This window comes from Euprymna scolopes, chromosome 20 (assembly GCF_053919585.1).
Source record: "Euprymna scolopes isolate OS-2025 chromosome 20, ASM5391958v1, whole genome shotgun sequence".
NCBI classification, from domain to species: Eukaryota; Metazoa; Mollusca; class Cephalopoda; order Sepiida; family Sepiolidae; genus Euprymna; species Euprymna scolopes.
In genome coordinates, this window is record NC_136501.1 from 677,197 (window position 1) to 691,233 (window position 14,037).

Here is a 14,037-nt window from a genome sequence, read left to right on the forward strand (position 1 = left end):
TTCGTGAAAATCCGTCTCCTCTGTAGAAAATTTTAGGCAGACATGCAAACATACATACATTTAAACAGATTTTTGCCCTTTATTTAATTGTTATGACCTACCATTTCTTGTAATAAATAATTTTATCAAGAATTCTTCATAAGTTTTGGTTTCGGTTTTGCTTTTGATTATAGTTGACGGAACTCAAGTTTATATATATATATATATATATATATATATATATATATATATATATATATATATATATATATATATATATATATATTGTTTTCATACGTTTTGGTTTCGGTTTCGATTCAAGCTGATGCACCAAATTCATATGAATATATTTTTAATTTTGGAATCTCCACTTTTGTCCAAAAAGTCACTGAAGGGTTGAAAATCTTTGTCATTTTTCCATTAATGATTTTTTTTTTCTTTTTTCAGATATTTTACAGATAATATTTTAGAAATTAATTATGGATGAAGACAGTATTGAACAACGTAGACAAGTTGTGAATGGCAATGTCAAATGGCCACCACGTTCCGCAAATTTGATTAGCCCCCGACTTTTTCTTGTGGGGATGTCTTAAAGAAAGAATCTATGTTAACAAACGTCAAACCCTGAAAGAATTAAAGGAAAACATCAGGAACGAAATAAGGGAGTTAAATCGCAATCCAGAGATTCTGCAATCTGTCATGAATAATGTTTTGGAAAGAGCACAAATATGCGAAGCTGAAAATGGGCAACATTTAACATAGCTCAGGGCAAGTTGCGAGGAAAAGATCTAGGAGACTTGCATACTGACTATCAGTATCGTGCACACTGGTGGGTTCGTGAACAATCTGAGTGACTATCGTCCCCACAACAGTGGAGTCGCTATCTTTAAGAGCATATCTGAGAAAATTGACCACATCCTATCTGCTCATTCTTCGGCTAACATTCACATCTGTGGAGACTTCAATGTTCCCAATGTGGAATGGTTAACCCACTCAAACAATGATGATGATGAGGTGAGGTTCTGTCACGATTTCTCCATTGATAAGCAATGGAAAAATCGTGACAGAACCTCACCTCATCATCATCATTGTTTGAGTGGGTTAACCATTCCACATTGGGAACATTGAAGTCTCCACAGATGTGAATGTTAGCCGAAGAATGAGCAGATAGGATGTGGTCAATTTTCTCAGATATGCTCTTAAAGATAGCGACTCCACTGTTGTGGGGACGATAGAGAGCAAATATAAACGCAGCAGTGTGAGCAAGTGCAACCTGGAAGCACATATAGGGTAATTTAGGATCCTCTCTGGAGATGCCCCTACCACATGGAAATCTATCTTTAATGTAGGCACATATTCCATAGCGATGGCGATCTTGAGGGTCAAATTGTGATGTTTAGTTAAAGTATCCTTTTATTCAAAACTCTTCTAGGGAAATAGTCGGTCCAGTGCCAGTTTCGCTTAGGAATAATAGGTCTGGTTTAGTCTCCTGTAATTGGGTTTCAAACTCTTCAAGGTTGGAATGTAGACCCTGATGTTAGAAAAGGAGACATGGTAGTGGGGGTCTACATTGGAAGTTGAAGATCTGGATTTAATCATGTGTTTTTTCTAGAAACTTTTCATGATGGCGTTTTTGGGTTTGTGGAATAGGTCGACAGACTTGCTTAGAGCAGGGCAGTGAGGGAAAGTAAAAGAGAAAGAAAAACGAAGAAATATATTTTTTGTGGCACATGAAAAGGTAAAGCCATAACAATTACCCACTAATCGAGAAGCCCCCCTAGAAGCTACTGCATGGTCCAGAATCCATTCACCAAATGGCAATTTTTTTTTACATGGGCATCACTACTTATCAAGGCCTTGAGGCTACTCGAGGATAAGGGTTAAAGAGTGTACAGTAGAAATTGGACAATATAGTAATTGTTAGTAATGGAAATGTGGTGAATTTGTTAACTTATATCGAATGGCTCATCAAAAACTTGTTTACGTTAGACTTGAAGACAACCATATTATAATCAGTTGGAAAGCAGGAAAAAAAATTCCATAGGCGTGTAGTTCTAAGAAAGAAGCTTTGCTCATGGAATCTACGTTTAGGTTTAGGCACAGATAAAGAGTAGGGGAAATTATTGATAGTGATTTCTGCTAGATGGGTGTTTCTTGTGAAAGTTTGGTGAGGGGGGACCATAGATTGGAGTTCAGCCGAGCACTTTCCATGAAAATAACGATAAAGCAGAGACAAACTCGTGAGAAAAGAGGTTGCAGGGAAGAGAAAAAGACATTCCCTACAAGGCTACGAAGTCTATTTTAAACTCTATCAAGGTAGGATAAGTCCTTTCTAACAATTCCTGCCCAGATGTGGCAACAGTACTCCATCCTTGGACGTATCTGGCTCTTATATAGATAGAGAATTGCATTAGCAGTGAGATATCTACTGGATCGATAGAAGGATCCCACCATTTTTACAGCGGCCTTGGCAACGGATTTAATGTATGTGTTCCACTAAAGATCAGGAGTAAAGGTCAAACCCAGAAGCTTGTCAAAACATGAGGCCTCCCCCAAGACGAGAGCCATTTATTTCAATTGATTCCAGATGGGGATCAGAGCGTTGATGATGTAAAGATAAAAGCTTGGTTTTAGATGCATTAAAAGTAACCAGCCACTCCTTTCCCCATTGTACCATATGCTCAAGATCAGAGGAGAGAGAATCAGAGAGAACTTGGTCGTTTACGGTCTTAGATGTGCTACCATAGTGTCATCAGCATAAATGTCTACGAATGATGTAAGGATGTGATTTGGAAGATCATTAATGTAGATCAGGAAGAGATACAGCAATACAGCAGCCCCAGTACTTTGCACCTGCTGATAGGACAGCCTCCTTAGTGGTTAATCCAAGGTTCAAGTCCCTGACTATCAGGCGGATAACGTCAGTCCAGATAAAACGTTTACCTCCAGCATCTTTACTAGTGATATGGCTACAAGGATAGACATAGAAAAAGAAAATTTCCAACATTTCTGGCAACTATTCACGCAAAATACTGCCAACCTAGAATACAGCTTTTTCTTCTCCCTTTCTCAGAAAAATCACTCATTAAAAAATGAGATGATTTGTTTAAAAAACACATCATTCAATTAGAAAAATAATCTTATAGTGTGTTAGATGTTTTATTCTTTTTAAAATGATCTGATTAAAAATTGTCAATAATCGTTACCTTGTTCCAGTTCTTCCAATGCTTTACGTTTGGGGCAGTTTTTTAATAATTGTACAAATTTTTCTTTCTTCTCTACAAGTTCTGTGAATGTTCCAGATTCAGCAATAGTGTTTCCCTCCATAACAATAATCTGATCAGCCATTGGCAGCCAATGCGCAGTCGGTTGCGTCACAATAATCCGTGTCTGAAAAATATTAAAAATTAGATCAATTTTCTTGACAATATTTTCAGCGAAACTATCATGCTGGCAGCTGCAAGAAATAAGTTCCATGTTACGTCATCTATGACGTCACTCTAAAAACATTGTTGTGTTTCTAATTTTTTTAGATGAGGATTGATTATTCATATTATTTTGATCATTCTGACTACTGTTCTCATCTTGAATGTTATTTGAACAACATTTCCATTGATGCCACCTGTAATGTTTACAATTAAAGGAACATAATCCTAAAGAGTTATCTACCTTACATACGCATGCGCAGTAAGTAAAATAAGACTTGCTACTCAGATTAATGGCGTCCGAGCTGTAGTCAACACGTGTTTGTGTTTTGTTTCTTTTTTCACAACTTGACTCCTGCGAACCAGGACACCCATAATATATACCACCTTTGACCTTCTTCCCATGTACCTTCGAACATGGAAATCATGATGTCGTAAAACTTATCTAGCTATCAGCACTGCAAAATATTTCCCTTTCTTCCTTGTGCCTCTCTTCACATCTGTGTGACACGTGTCTAAAAGATTGCTTCGACATGTTGGTAGTTACCGCTCAGAGAACTTGTCCTTACTTAGACAGAGAGCAAATTAACTTCAAAATCTCGTAGCGAACGACCTCTTCTTTTTACTAGAGCCCCTTTCTTACAAAAGAGACTTTGACAATCTTTCTCTACTCTATCATTATTTTTGTCGACGGAACTTAGATCTCTTGTTTCTCTATGTAAGACATCACCGCAAGCATTGTCGTCACAATTTCAAAGACATCAAAAGACATCACCGCAAGCATTGTTGTCACAATTTCAAAGAACTTATTTTTTTCTTCCTCCATGTATCTAATATCAAACGCAATTTCCATTAATGGAGTTTCTTTCCAACAACTTCTCATCCGTGGAATTGCTTCCCTGTAGACTATAATATGGTCGTCTTCAGGTCTAATGTCAATAAATATTTCCCATAAGCCGTCCTCATAGGTAATCAAGCTTTCTTTATTCTATTCATTAGTTTCAATCCTCTCATCATATTCTCTATCATTTTGACTGACAATCTATTCCATCTCTTTTACCCTTATCCTTCTGACTTGAGGTGGCATTTACCCAGGGTGTTGAGCCGGCTCCTCTGATAGAACACAGTGTCCTAGATGAACGCAGACCACACAGTACAGTCCGTATGAGGTAGTGATGGACAGCGAGTCTCGGGACAAGTGGTGGACACTGTAAATCTGTGGACCAGAACTATGTTCAACGTCGGCTTTGATGGTATACAACCATGTCTTCAGCTGAACCATATAAAACTAAATAAAAGTTAAATAATATTATATTAAAATTTCTATCTCTACTTCTGTCTTTTTCCAGTCTTGCTCTTTTTCTCTGTCTTCCATTTTTCAGTCCTTCTCCTTAACCATTTTTTTATCCTCTGCTCAACTCATTCCTCTCTCTCTCTCTCTCTCTCTCTCTCTCTCTCTCTCTCTCTCTCTCTCTCTCTCTTGTTTTAATGTGCTAAAAAAATATAATTCATATATTAGAGCTATCCCTTTTAAATATAATACTGAAATCTCATATCTATTTCTCCTTGACAACACCAAATAGGCAAAAACACAATGAAATTATTGATTTCGAGTAATTCCGTTTCCTCCACCTGTTTTAATAATAATATGAATAGAAATTATATTGATAACGAAAATAGTCTAAAGGGATAAAATGTTATATTGTAATTTTCATTTATTCATCCTAAACAACTCCAAGAAGAATAAAGGAGTCCGTTTCCCCAGTCACTATATAAATATGATACAGTAATGTTCATAAAGAAAAATGTATTGTTTCTTGACAACCAAGAGTAAAAATTCCTGCTTTATCCTTCAATAATTAACCATTAGCAATTCATTAGCAAAAAAAAAACAAAAAAAATGAAATCAAATAAATAAATGTTGTGTTACTTACAATATTCTTGAGTAATCCATTTTTTCCCAGTAAATTGTTGTAAATTTTTCGAGCCGTAGTGATATCGATAGCACATAGAGGGTTATCCAACAGGAAAATGTTCGGACGAGAATAGACTGCACGGGCCAAATTTATCCGATAAAGTTGCCCGCCACTTAAGTTGCTTCCCTAAATGAAAAGAAATTATTTATAATTGTTTGTATTTATTTATTTATAATGTCTCTTATGCATTTCCCGTTTTTTTGTTTTGTTTTTTACAAGGAAGGCCTGAATCTGACACGAGGATGAGGGTTAATGAATGTAAAGTAGTAGTGTAGTAATCGTTAATGCTGAAAATTGGGTAGAATTTGGATTATTTAAGGGGGGAAGCTTAACAAGAACTTGTTTACATTGGACTTGAAGGTTACCATATAATAATTGACTGGAAAACAGACCAGTGGAACATTATTCCACAGGCAGGCAGTTCTAGGAAAGCATGGAATTTGTATTTAGATTTAGGCACAGATAAAGAGTAGGGGAAATTGTTAATAGTGGTTGTATGTAGTCGAGTGTTTTTGTGAGGATTTGGCAAGTGTAGGCCATAGATAGCATTTTCCATGAAAATAATGATAGAGCAGAGACAGGTTCACAAAGTCTCTTATGTGGGAAAGGGGTTGCAGGGAAGATAAAAGAGCATCATCTACTAGGTGTAGAGAATGGGAACAACCGATAAGACGAGTCGGAAAAAAGTGAAACATCGGTCATCATGGAGTGTTGTAAATTCAGCACTAGTCTCTGACTCGGTAGACTTTTAAGTCCACTTTACATGGTGTCACGAACAGGATTTATTTCTACAGGATTTATTTCTACAGGATTATTTTCTTACTGAAATCGGAATAGTAATCGCATCATCAGGACACCGCGATGACAAACATTAGTCGCAATTAGTTCAGCAGTTGGTAAATTTACAGAAAGAAACAATCAGTTTCGCGCTGGCAAGGAAAATGTGCCGAACCAACCCCACACTAAAAAAAACAGACAGACCTGTGATCGAGGATGGTTACACCGACAGGGACTAGGCATTATTCATCGACACGTGGATTCGGTACAAACAAATGTGCGGTTTAACCGATCCTGTGAATATACGAAACAAATTAAGAACGGCTTGCACGAATGAGGTAAACAGACTTTTGTTTGAACTAGTTGGGCCCGAAACTCTCAATATATCATCAGAAAAACAGCTCCTACGGAATATACAACTCATTGCGGTGAAAGATCTACATCAAGAGGTGCGTAGATATAGAGTTCACAATACGAGACAGTAAGAAGGGAAGGGTCCCACACCGTTTTTAGCAAAGCTTCGGTCCCAAGCAAAGTTTTGCAATTTTACTGCACAGTGTCCTAACGAGAGTTGCTGACTAACTTTAAACTATTCGGATAGCATGGTGGCTGGCTAACTCGTAACTAGACTTGCAAATACAGAATACGAGTGCAAGTTGTTGGCCGAAGCCAATATTTTGACAACAATGGAACAGAAATTTCATAGACTGGTTAGTCTAGAGACAACGCATACGTCCACTCTTCACTTGCAGAGCAACATACATGAGTGTTCGACGTTTGGTTCAATGAGGTCCGAGAAGAAATTATCTCAGGAAGTGGGGAACCCAGAACCCCTCGAAATAAACCGTGTGAAGGGTGTGAGAGGACACCACACACTAAAGAGCTAAAAAGACGAAAGAAATCTTCAATGAAGGAACTCAGATGCTATAATTGCGGAATTACTGGACACTTACAAAAGTTGTGTCGAAAACTAGAGAGGTCGACAACAGTCAACGAGTGATTCAACACGACACCAGTCAAAAATACTTTGTAGCAGAGGAGGGGGAAGACCCGCGTTTGGTGAACAAAAACAAAAATTAGCAGCAATACCGCATCTTGCATGGAGCAGAGGTAGATTCAAAAGAAGCCCTTCCCCCCACGAAACGCCGCCCTCTATAAAAGTCGAAGTATCTTTGATACCAGAGTCCCATGCCAAATTTGGGTGTGTCTTAGATAAGGGGACTTGCAGTCGAATACACCATATCCAGGCCGTCACGGATACTGTTTGAATTTCATACATGAAGATGACTTTGTTATATGCTTCCAAAAATCCAAAATATGGTCAACTTTCAGGAAAATCGTAACTTAGGATATTTGGTGTATCCTAAATAGTATGTGACTAAACCCTCTGACAGGCAATATGTTTTTTGCCTGGCAACGCCGGGTATGTACAGTTAGTATATATATATATATATATATATATATATATATATATATATATATATATATATATATATATATATATATATATATATATAACTTGGTACAAAATTTTTACAACTTATTAACAAGCATATCCCACCAAATAATATATTACATAAAATATTTAATAAAAATACATCAAAATTAAGTTATAGCTGTGGTGATAACTTGGAAAGAATTATAAAAAAAAAGCATAATGGGAGAATCTTAAGGATGACTAATAGAGAAAGTGTAAATATTAGTGATAACACGGCTGTGAATAAATGTAACTGCCAAAAGCCTGAGGAATGCCCAATAAAAAATGAATGTCTAACCTCATCAGTCGTATACCAGGCTAAGATATTCCCAGTAGAGAACCCAAGGGATGAAAGATTCTACATAGGTAGTACACTTCCTTATCGTTATACTACTGGAAATTAGTTATCGAAAATAGAACACCTAAGATAGAATGTAAGATTATTAGAAGGGCCAATACTTGCCACTCATTAAACTCACCATGTCCATTATGCTTACCAGAAAAACTTGAAATAACTAGGTTTAAGGATAGGGATAAACTGTTAAATATTAAATAAGAAACTGCTATATCCTGCAAACATTTCAGAATACACGCACTTAAAGAACTCTAAATTAGAAGATCAGAACAAATATGAGTACAACTATCCCCCATCCAATAACCTCCCCACCAAAAGAGGATACGTGAGATCGTAACTATGATCATACCCGTATGGATTACATAAGTCGCTTAATATTCTACTTTCTCAAGCAGTTATAATATTACTAACCGAAATAAATACCTGTATGAAAGTATATTTGAACCAAACGAGTAATAGATTGTTTAGGTGAACCTCGTAATAATGTATGCATGTGGATATTTTGGGGTATGTGCATGTATGTGTATATTATCTGTATGTATATGTATATATACGTGGGTAGAAAAAAATAATGAATAAATAAATAAATAGATAGATAAATAGATTAAAAAAAAGTAAAAAATGAAAAGTGAAAGAGAAAAAAAAGGAAATAAAGAAATAGGGGGAATGAATAAAGATGAAGGTAAGTACTACAATATATAAGCCTTTATACTCCGTTTATATAACCTAAATACTCCGATTTTTTTGTCATATGTTATTATATATTATTGTTATATTGTTATATATCTTATGTATATCTGTATAACCCTCGAAAGAGTGCTTGCTAAATATGAGGATAGACCTATGGACTTCAAGCTTAATTCACTATAAATTTTTATGTAGTATAAAGTTTTACGTAATAAAAAAACGTACAACTTATGAAAAAGTAACAAGCGGGTGGGGTGGGTAATATAACTATGCGTGTGGGGTGTGATAGAAAAGAGAATTATGTACTGAATGAGTTCATTTCTATTTCTATTTTAGATGTATCATTTGGTGGCAGTGTACATATATATATATATATATATATATATATATATATATATATGCCTGTATTTTGTGTAAATATGTATGTATAAGTGTATTTATGTATGTATGTATGTATGTGTATGCATGTGTATGTATATATGTGTGTATATGTGTATGTGTGTGCATATAAATGTATATGTATATATATGTATGTATATATATATATATATATATATATATATATATATATATATATATATGAACTATTAAAATAGGCGGTCTCGTATACGATGATTGTAATAATGTATATTACAAGAATGTATGGGTGTCTGGGTATATACGTATGTATGCTATGTATGTATATATACGCCCGTGGGGACTGTAGTGGTACGCTGTTTCATATATAAAGGGATTACCACACTACTGAAGTAAAAGGGCACCTTATTTTTATTATTATTATTATTATTATTATTATTATTATTATTATTATTATTATTATTATTATTATTATTACAAAGGTTTTTGCATTTGTGCATGTATTTCTGTGTTTTTATGCATTGTGAGTGAGCGGGTATCTTTGTGTCCCTGCGTGTGTATGTATGTGGGTATATGCGTGAGTCTATGTTGGTGTCTATATGTATATGTGTCTCGTATACGTCTGTGGAGATTTGGGACACGTGTGGATGGGGATGTGTGTCTGCGCCTGCGGATGGTCTGAATGTGTGTGTATGTGTTGTGTGTATGCTGGTGCGTGTGTGTGTATATGTATGTGTGTATATGTATGTGTGTATGTGTGTATATGTGTGTGTTTATATATATTATATATATATATATATATATATATATATATATATATATGTGTGTGTGTGTGTGTGTGTGTGTTTTGTTGGGACGTGTGTCTGGTTAGGGTCCACGGGTTTTGGGGTTCCCAATCGACAGTCTTATTATTGTTATTATTATTGATGTTGGTGGTGTCATTAGTATTATCAATATTATAAGAATTATTATTATTAAGATTGTTAGTGGGATTAATATTAGTTTTGATATAATAACAGTCATGATGTATGGTATCCAGGTGTGTACATGGATGTCTGTGTTTGAGGCTCTGTGCATTGATATAACTGCGTATGTAGGTATAGATGTAAACATGTTATAACTGTATGTGAGCATTATATGTCTATGTATGTGTATATGTGTGTATGTGTATATATGCGCGGGTGTATCAAGGTGTGGGTGTATATACGTGTATTTATATATATGTATGCGTGAGGAGTTTTATAACTTTCAGGGTTTATGTTTATTTTTATTTTTTGTTTGTTTATTTATTTATTTTTATTTTATTTTTATTTTATTTTATTTATTTATTTAATTCATTTAAATTTTAATTTTATTCTTGTGTCGATATAGTTATGGCTTGTTTTCAGTGTGTGTGTGTGAGTAAAATACAACGAACAGTGTGTCCGCTCCTGAGTATAGGTATAAGCGTATGTTTGCTTCTAGTGTGTGTGTGTGTGTGTGTGTGTGTGTGTGTGTGTGTGTGTGTGTGTGTGTGTGTGTGTGTGTGTGTGTGTGTGTGTGCGGATTGAACGACACTGGTCAGTACTCAATGGCCATAAGAAATGTTTTTAATTTACGGACCGCAAGACAAAAATACTAAATTCTCAAGTACCTTATGCCATAAAAACCAAAAGATGGGATAGATAAACTTAAAAAGGGAATATAAAAAAAGGAAAATAAAAAGATGTTTATTATCTTCAAAGACCTCACTTGTTCTCTCCCCGCTCATAACCCACACACATGTTACATTCTAACTTTGTAGACGAAATAAGAAAAAGTTTTTGTTTAAAATATCAGTTCTCGACGATAATTCTTGGCCTGAAGACGTAATCCCCCAACGCGGGTGATTACAGAAACATGTATGCACATATGTAGCCATCAATGTTTGTATAAATAAATTTCATATGTATATATATATATATATATATATGTATATATATATATATATATATATATAAAAGGCAAAATTTGTGTGACCATTTCGTGTATGTCTTCAAAAGGCTTTTCGAGCACACGCTCCCGGGTTCGTTACTATCGCTTACAACTGTTTATATGGGTCCTATATCATAATATGTAGGATTTGGGAACGCTGATCGTCTCTAGATTTATTTACGTCGACTTTTATGAGATTCGTGCTATTTCACTTTGTCCCCGGTTCGTCCTCCATTTTAGTATAAATACAGTGAAAAACGTTGGGTTCTCGGCATTTGCTCTGCTTTCCCCCCTTCCCACCATCATCTATGGGGAAGTTAAAACTAAAAATAACGATCGCGCGATGACCTTATTTAGCGTCGTCCTGTCAATCAAACCTCTTTTAGCTTTATAAGCTTTAACTTAACACGCTAATCAATTACTTTCACTCGTGGTCGAGACCATTAAGTAGTTGGCATTGGTTTCCGCATCAAAGCTTCTGGGTTCAATCCCTCCTCCCAACCAAACGTCTTTTTTTTTATTACTTCGCTTATTCTTTAGTTTACCCACCCCCATACACATTTTTTTCCATTTTGGTTTTGGTTTTGGATTTTTTTTTACATCGTCTTTTTATAATATTTAAGCAGAATTATTAATTACCCCCCCTCATACACACACCTACAAATACCCGGGCAACGCCGGGTACCAACCCCCCGCTAGTCTATATATATAAAAGGCAAAATGTGTGTGATCATTTCGTGTATGTCTTCAAAAGGCTTCTTTCGCACGCGCTCCCGGGGTCGTTACTATCGCTTACAACTGTTTATATGGGTCCTATATAATAATATCTAGGAATTAGGAAAGCACGTAGCGTATAGATTTATTTACGTCGATTTTTACAAAATTATTGTTATTTTGGCTTCTCGCGTGTTGATTGGGCTTTTTAGTATAAATAAAATGAAACTAAACTCAAACGGACGTGTTCGCGGCAATGCGCCGGGAACAGACGCTTACGCTGCGTGACTTGTATTTGACCTTCTTAATTAGGTCAAATGGAAGCAGCAAAGTTAACTTTTATTACGCACGCCTGTTTTTATAGTTATAGTTACATAAATAAATTCAAACACATCTACACTGTATGTCGCGGTGGCCCGATGGTAACATCCCACGTTTTTTTTTTCACACATTAATTTCCAACTCAAGGGTACGGGTTCGATTCTCATACTCACCTACCAAAACATTTTTTTATTATTATTTAACCCCCCCCCCTCGGAGTTTTGATTTACCTCAAGACACCCGGGCATCGCCGGGTACCCCCGCTAGTCTGTATATATAAAAGCGAAAATGTATGTATGTATGTATATTTGTGTGTCTGCTAAAAACTTTCGACAGACACAACAAAAATTCACAAACTCTGTATCATATTGAAGCTCCATCCTTCGCTCAAAAATTATCGAAAAATTAGCTAAAAACGTTCATTTTTTCACCCCGAAATCGACAATTTTCGACGGGGGGGGGGAAGAAAAACGGTCCTCTCGTGACGACGACCGGTTCTACGCATGCGTCATATGATGTCATGACCTGATTTACTTTAAATAGTTGAAAAACTGACTAAATTTCATGTACGTTGCGTTAGCTCAGTTGACTAGCACGTTGGTTCATTATCTAAATGTTTTGGGTTCGAATCGTGGTGTGAGATGTCTTCTTTTTTTTTCGATTTTTTTAAACTTAAATATTGAACCAGTGTTATTTAAGCCATTTTTCACGTGTTCGTTTTTCTGTTTTCATTGTTCGTTTGCCTTACGTTAGTTTTTTTTGTGTTTTTTTTTCGATGTTTTGATTAACCCCCCCCCCTCCCCGCTTAAGTTTTAACGTTGTTTTCTTTTTTTTACTTCATTTATAACAAACAAACCTGGTCGTCGTCGTTGTCGTCGTCGTAACGCTCGACGAGTTCCATGCACGCACCTGTCAATTTGGTTCTTACTTAAATAAATTCAAACATCTTTCAGTAACTCATTCTGGCTGGCCAATTTTATTTTCAAACTTCGCCTCAGGGCTTCGGGTTCGATTCTACCTCCCCCCCAGTTTCTTTTTTATTTAACACCACACACACCTCCAAACACTCGGGCAACGCCGGGTACTCCAGCTAGTATATATATAAATGACAAAAGTCTATATTCCAAATTTGAAGAAGTTGACCATCTTACCGGTTATTTCTATATAATATATGCACAATTCATTCTTGATAGCACCTGTTTCGTAGCGCAGAATCATTCATGTTAATTCGTGAATTTATTCCGCCCTTAACTCATCAGAAGAAAAAGCACTTATCAATTTTAAAAGTGAATAAAGGCATATAAGCAAGATAACAAAATCCGAAAATTGGGAGAGAAGTTGCAATTATTTTTTCATTTTGTCACGCCATCTTTGAATGTAAAACTTCTCAAACGCACTTGTAATGTTAGGCTGTATATGGTGTTAACTTTGGTCAAGATTGCCTGTTCTTTCTTTTATTGGATTATTTCGATTATCGATACTTATCAAAGACATTCTGACACAACACTTATCTAAGAACACTGCCAGGCACATAAAATACCTTCGTGTAAACTTTTATAAAAATCACACCAGCTGTTTTCGCGTTCATAGGAAACGAACTCACACACAGACACACACACAAAGTTCCTTATATATATATATATATATATATATATATATATATATATATATATATATAAAGTTTGTTTTTGAAATATCGTTACTTTCAATGTATACCGTTTTCGTTTAACGGGTCTAGATTGTTATTTTAAAACCATTCACCGTTAATTTTGAGTTAAGCTCAATGTGTCTATTTAATAGGGACAGAGCATATATAGTGCAAAATTTTGTTGAAAATTCAAAGACTCACGTTTTCTTTTTTTATAAGTTTCGTTTATTTCCTGGATTTTTCCATTACAGCTGTTTCATTAATGCGTTAGCAATTTTACTATTTATGTTTCCGTAAAAATATCCTGTCCACACCAACTTCTTCAGATGTTTATCCATTAGATTTTTACAACAAATGGTATATTTTTA

At 35.5% G+C, this 14,037-nt stretch overlaps 1 protein-coding gene across 3 annotated transcripts in view; it reads right to left on the bottom strand.

Moving 5' to 3' along the window:
- The window catches only part of LOC145241280 (multidrug resistance-associated protein 1-like), a 170,653-nt gene that overhangs the window by 61,940 nt on the left and 94,676 nt on the right, over window positions 1-14,037 (bottom strand). For all 3 annotated transcript variants that reach the window (XM_080104018.1, XM_080104020.1, XM_080104019.1), the window contains exons 18-19: window positions 5,339-5,506; window positions 3,186-3,369 (exon numbers count right to left, since the gene is read on the bottom strand). In XM_080104018.1, coding sequence (XP_079960144.1) covers window positions 3,186-3,369; window positions 5,339-5,506 — 352 coding nt within the window. The remainder of the gene's footprint in view (window positions 1-3,185; window positions 3,370-5,338; window positions 5,507-14,037) is intronic.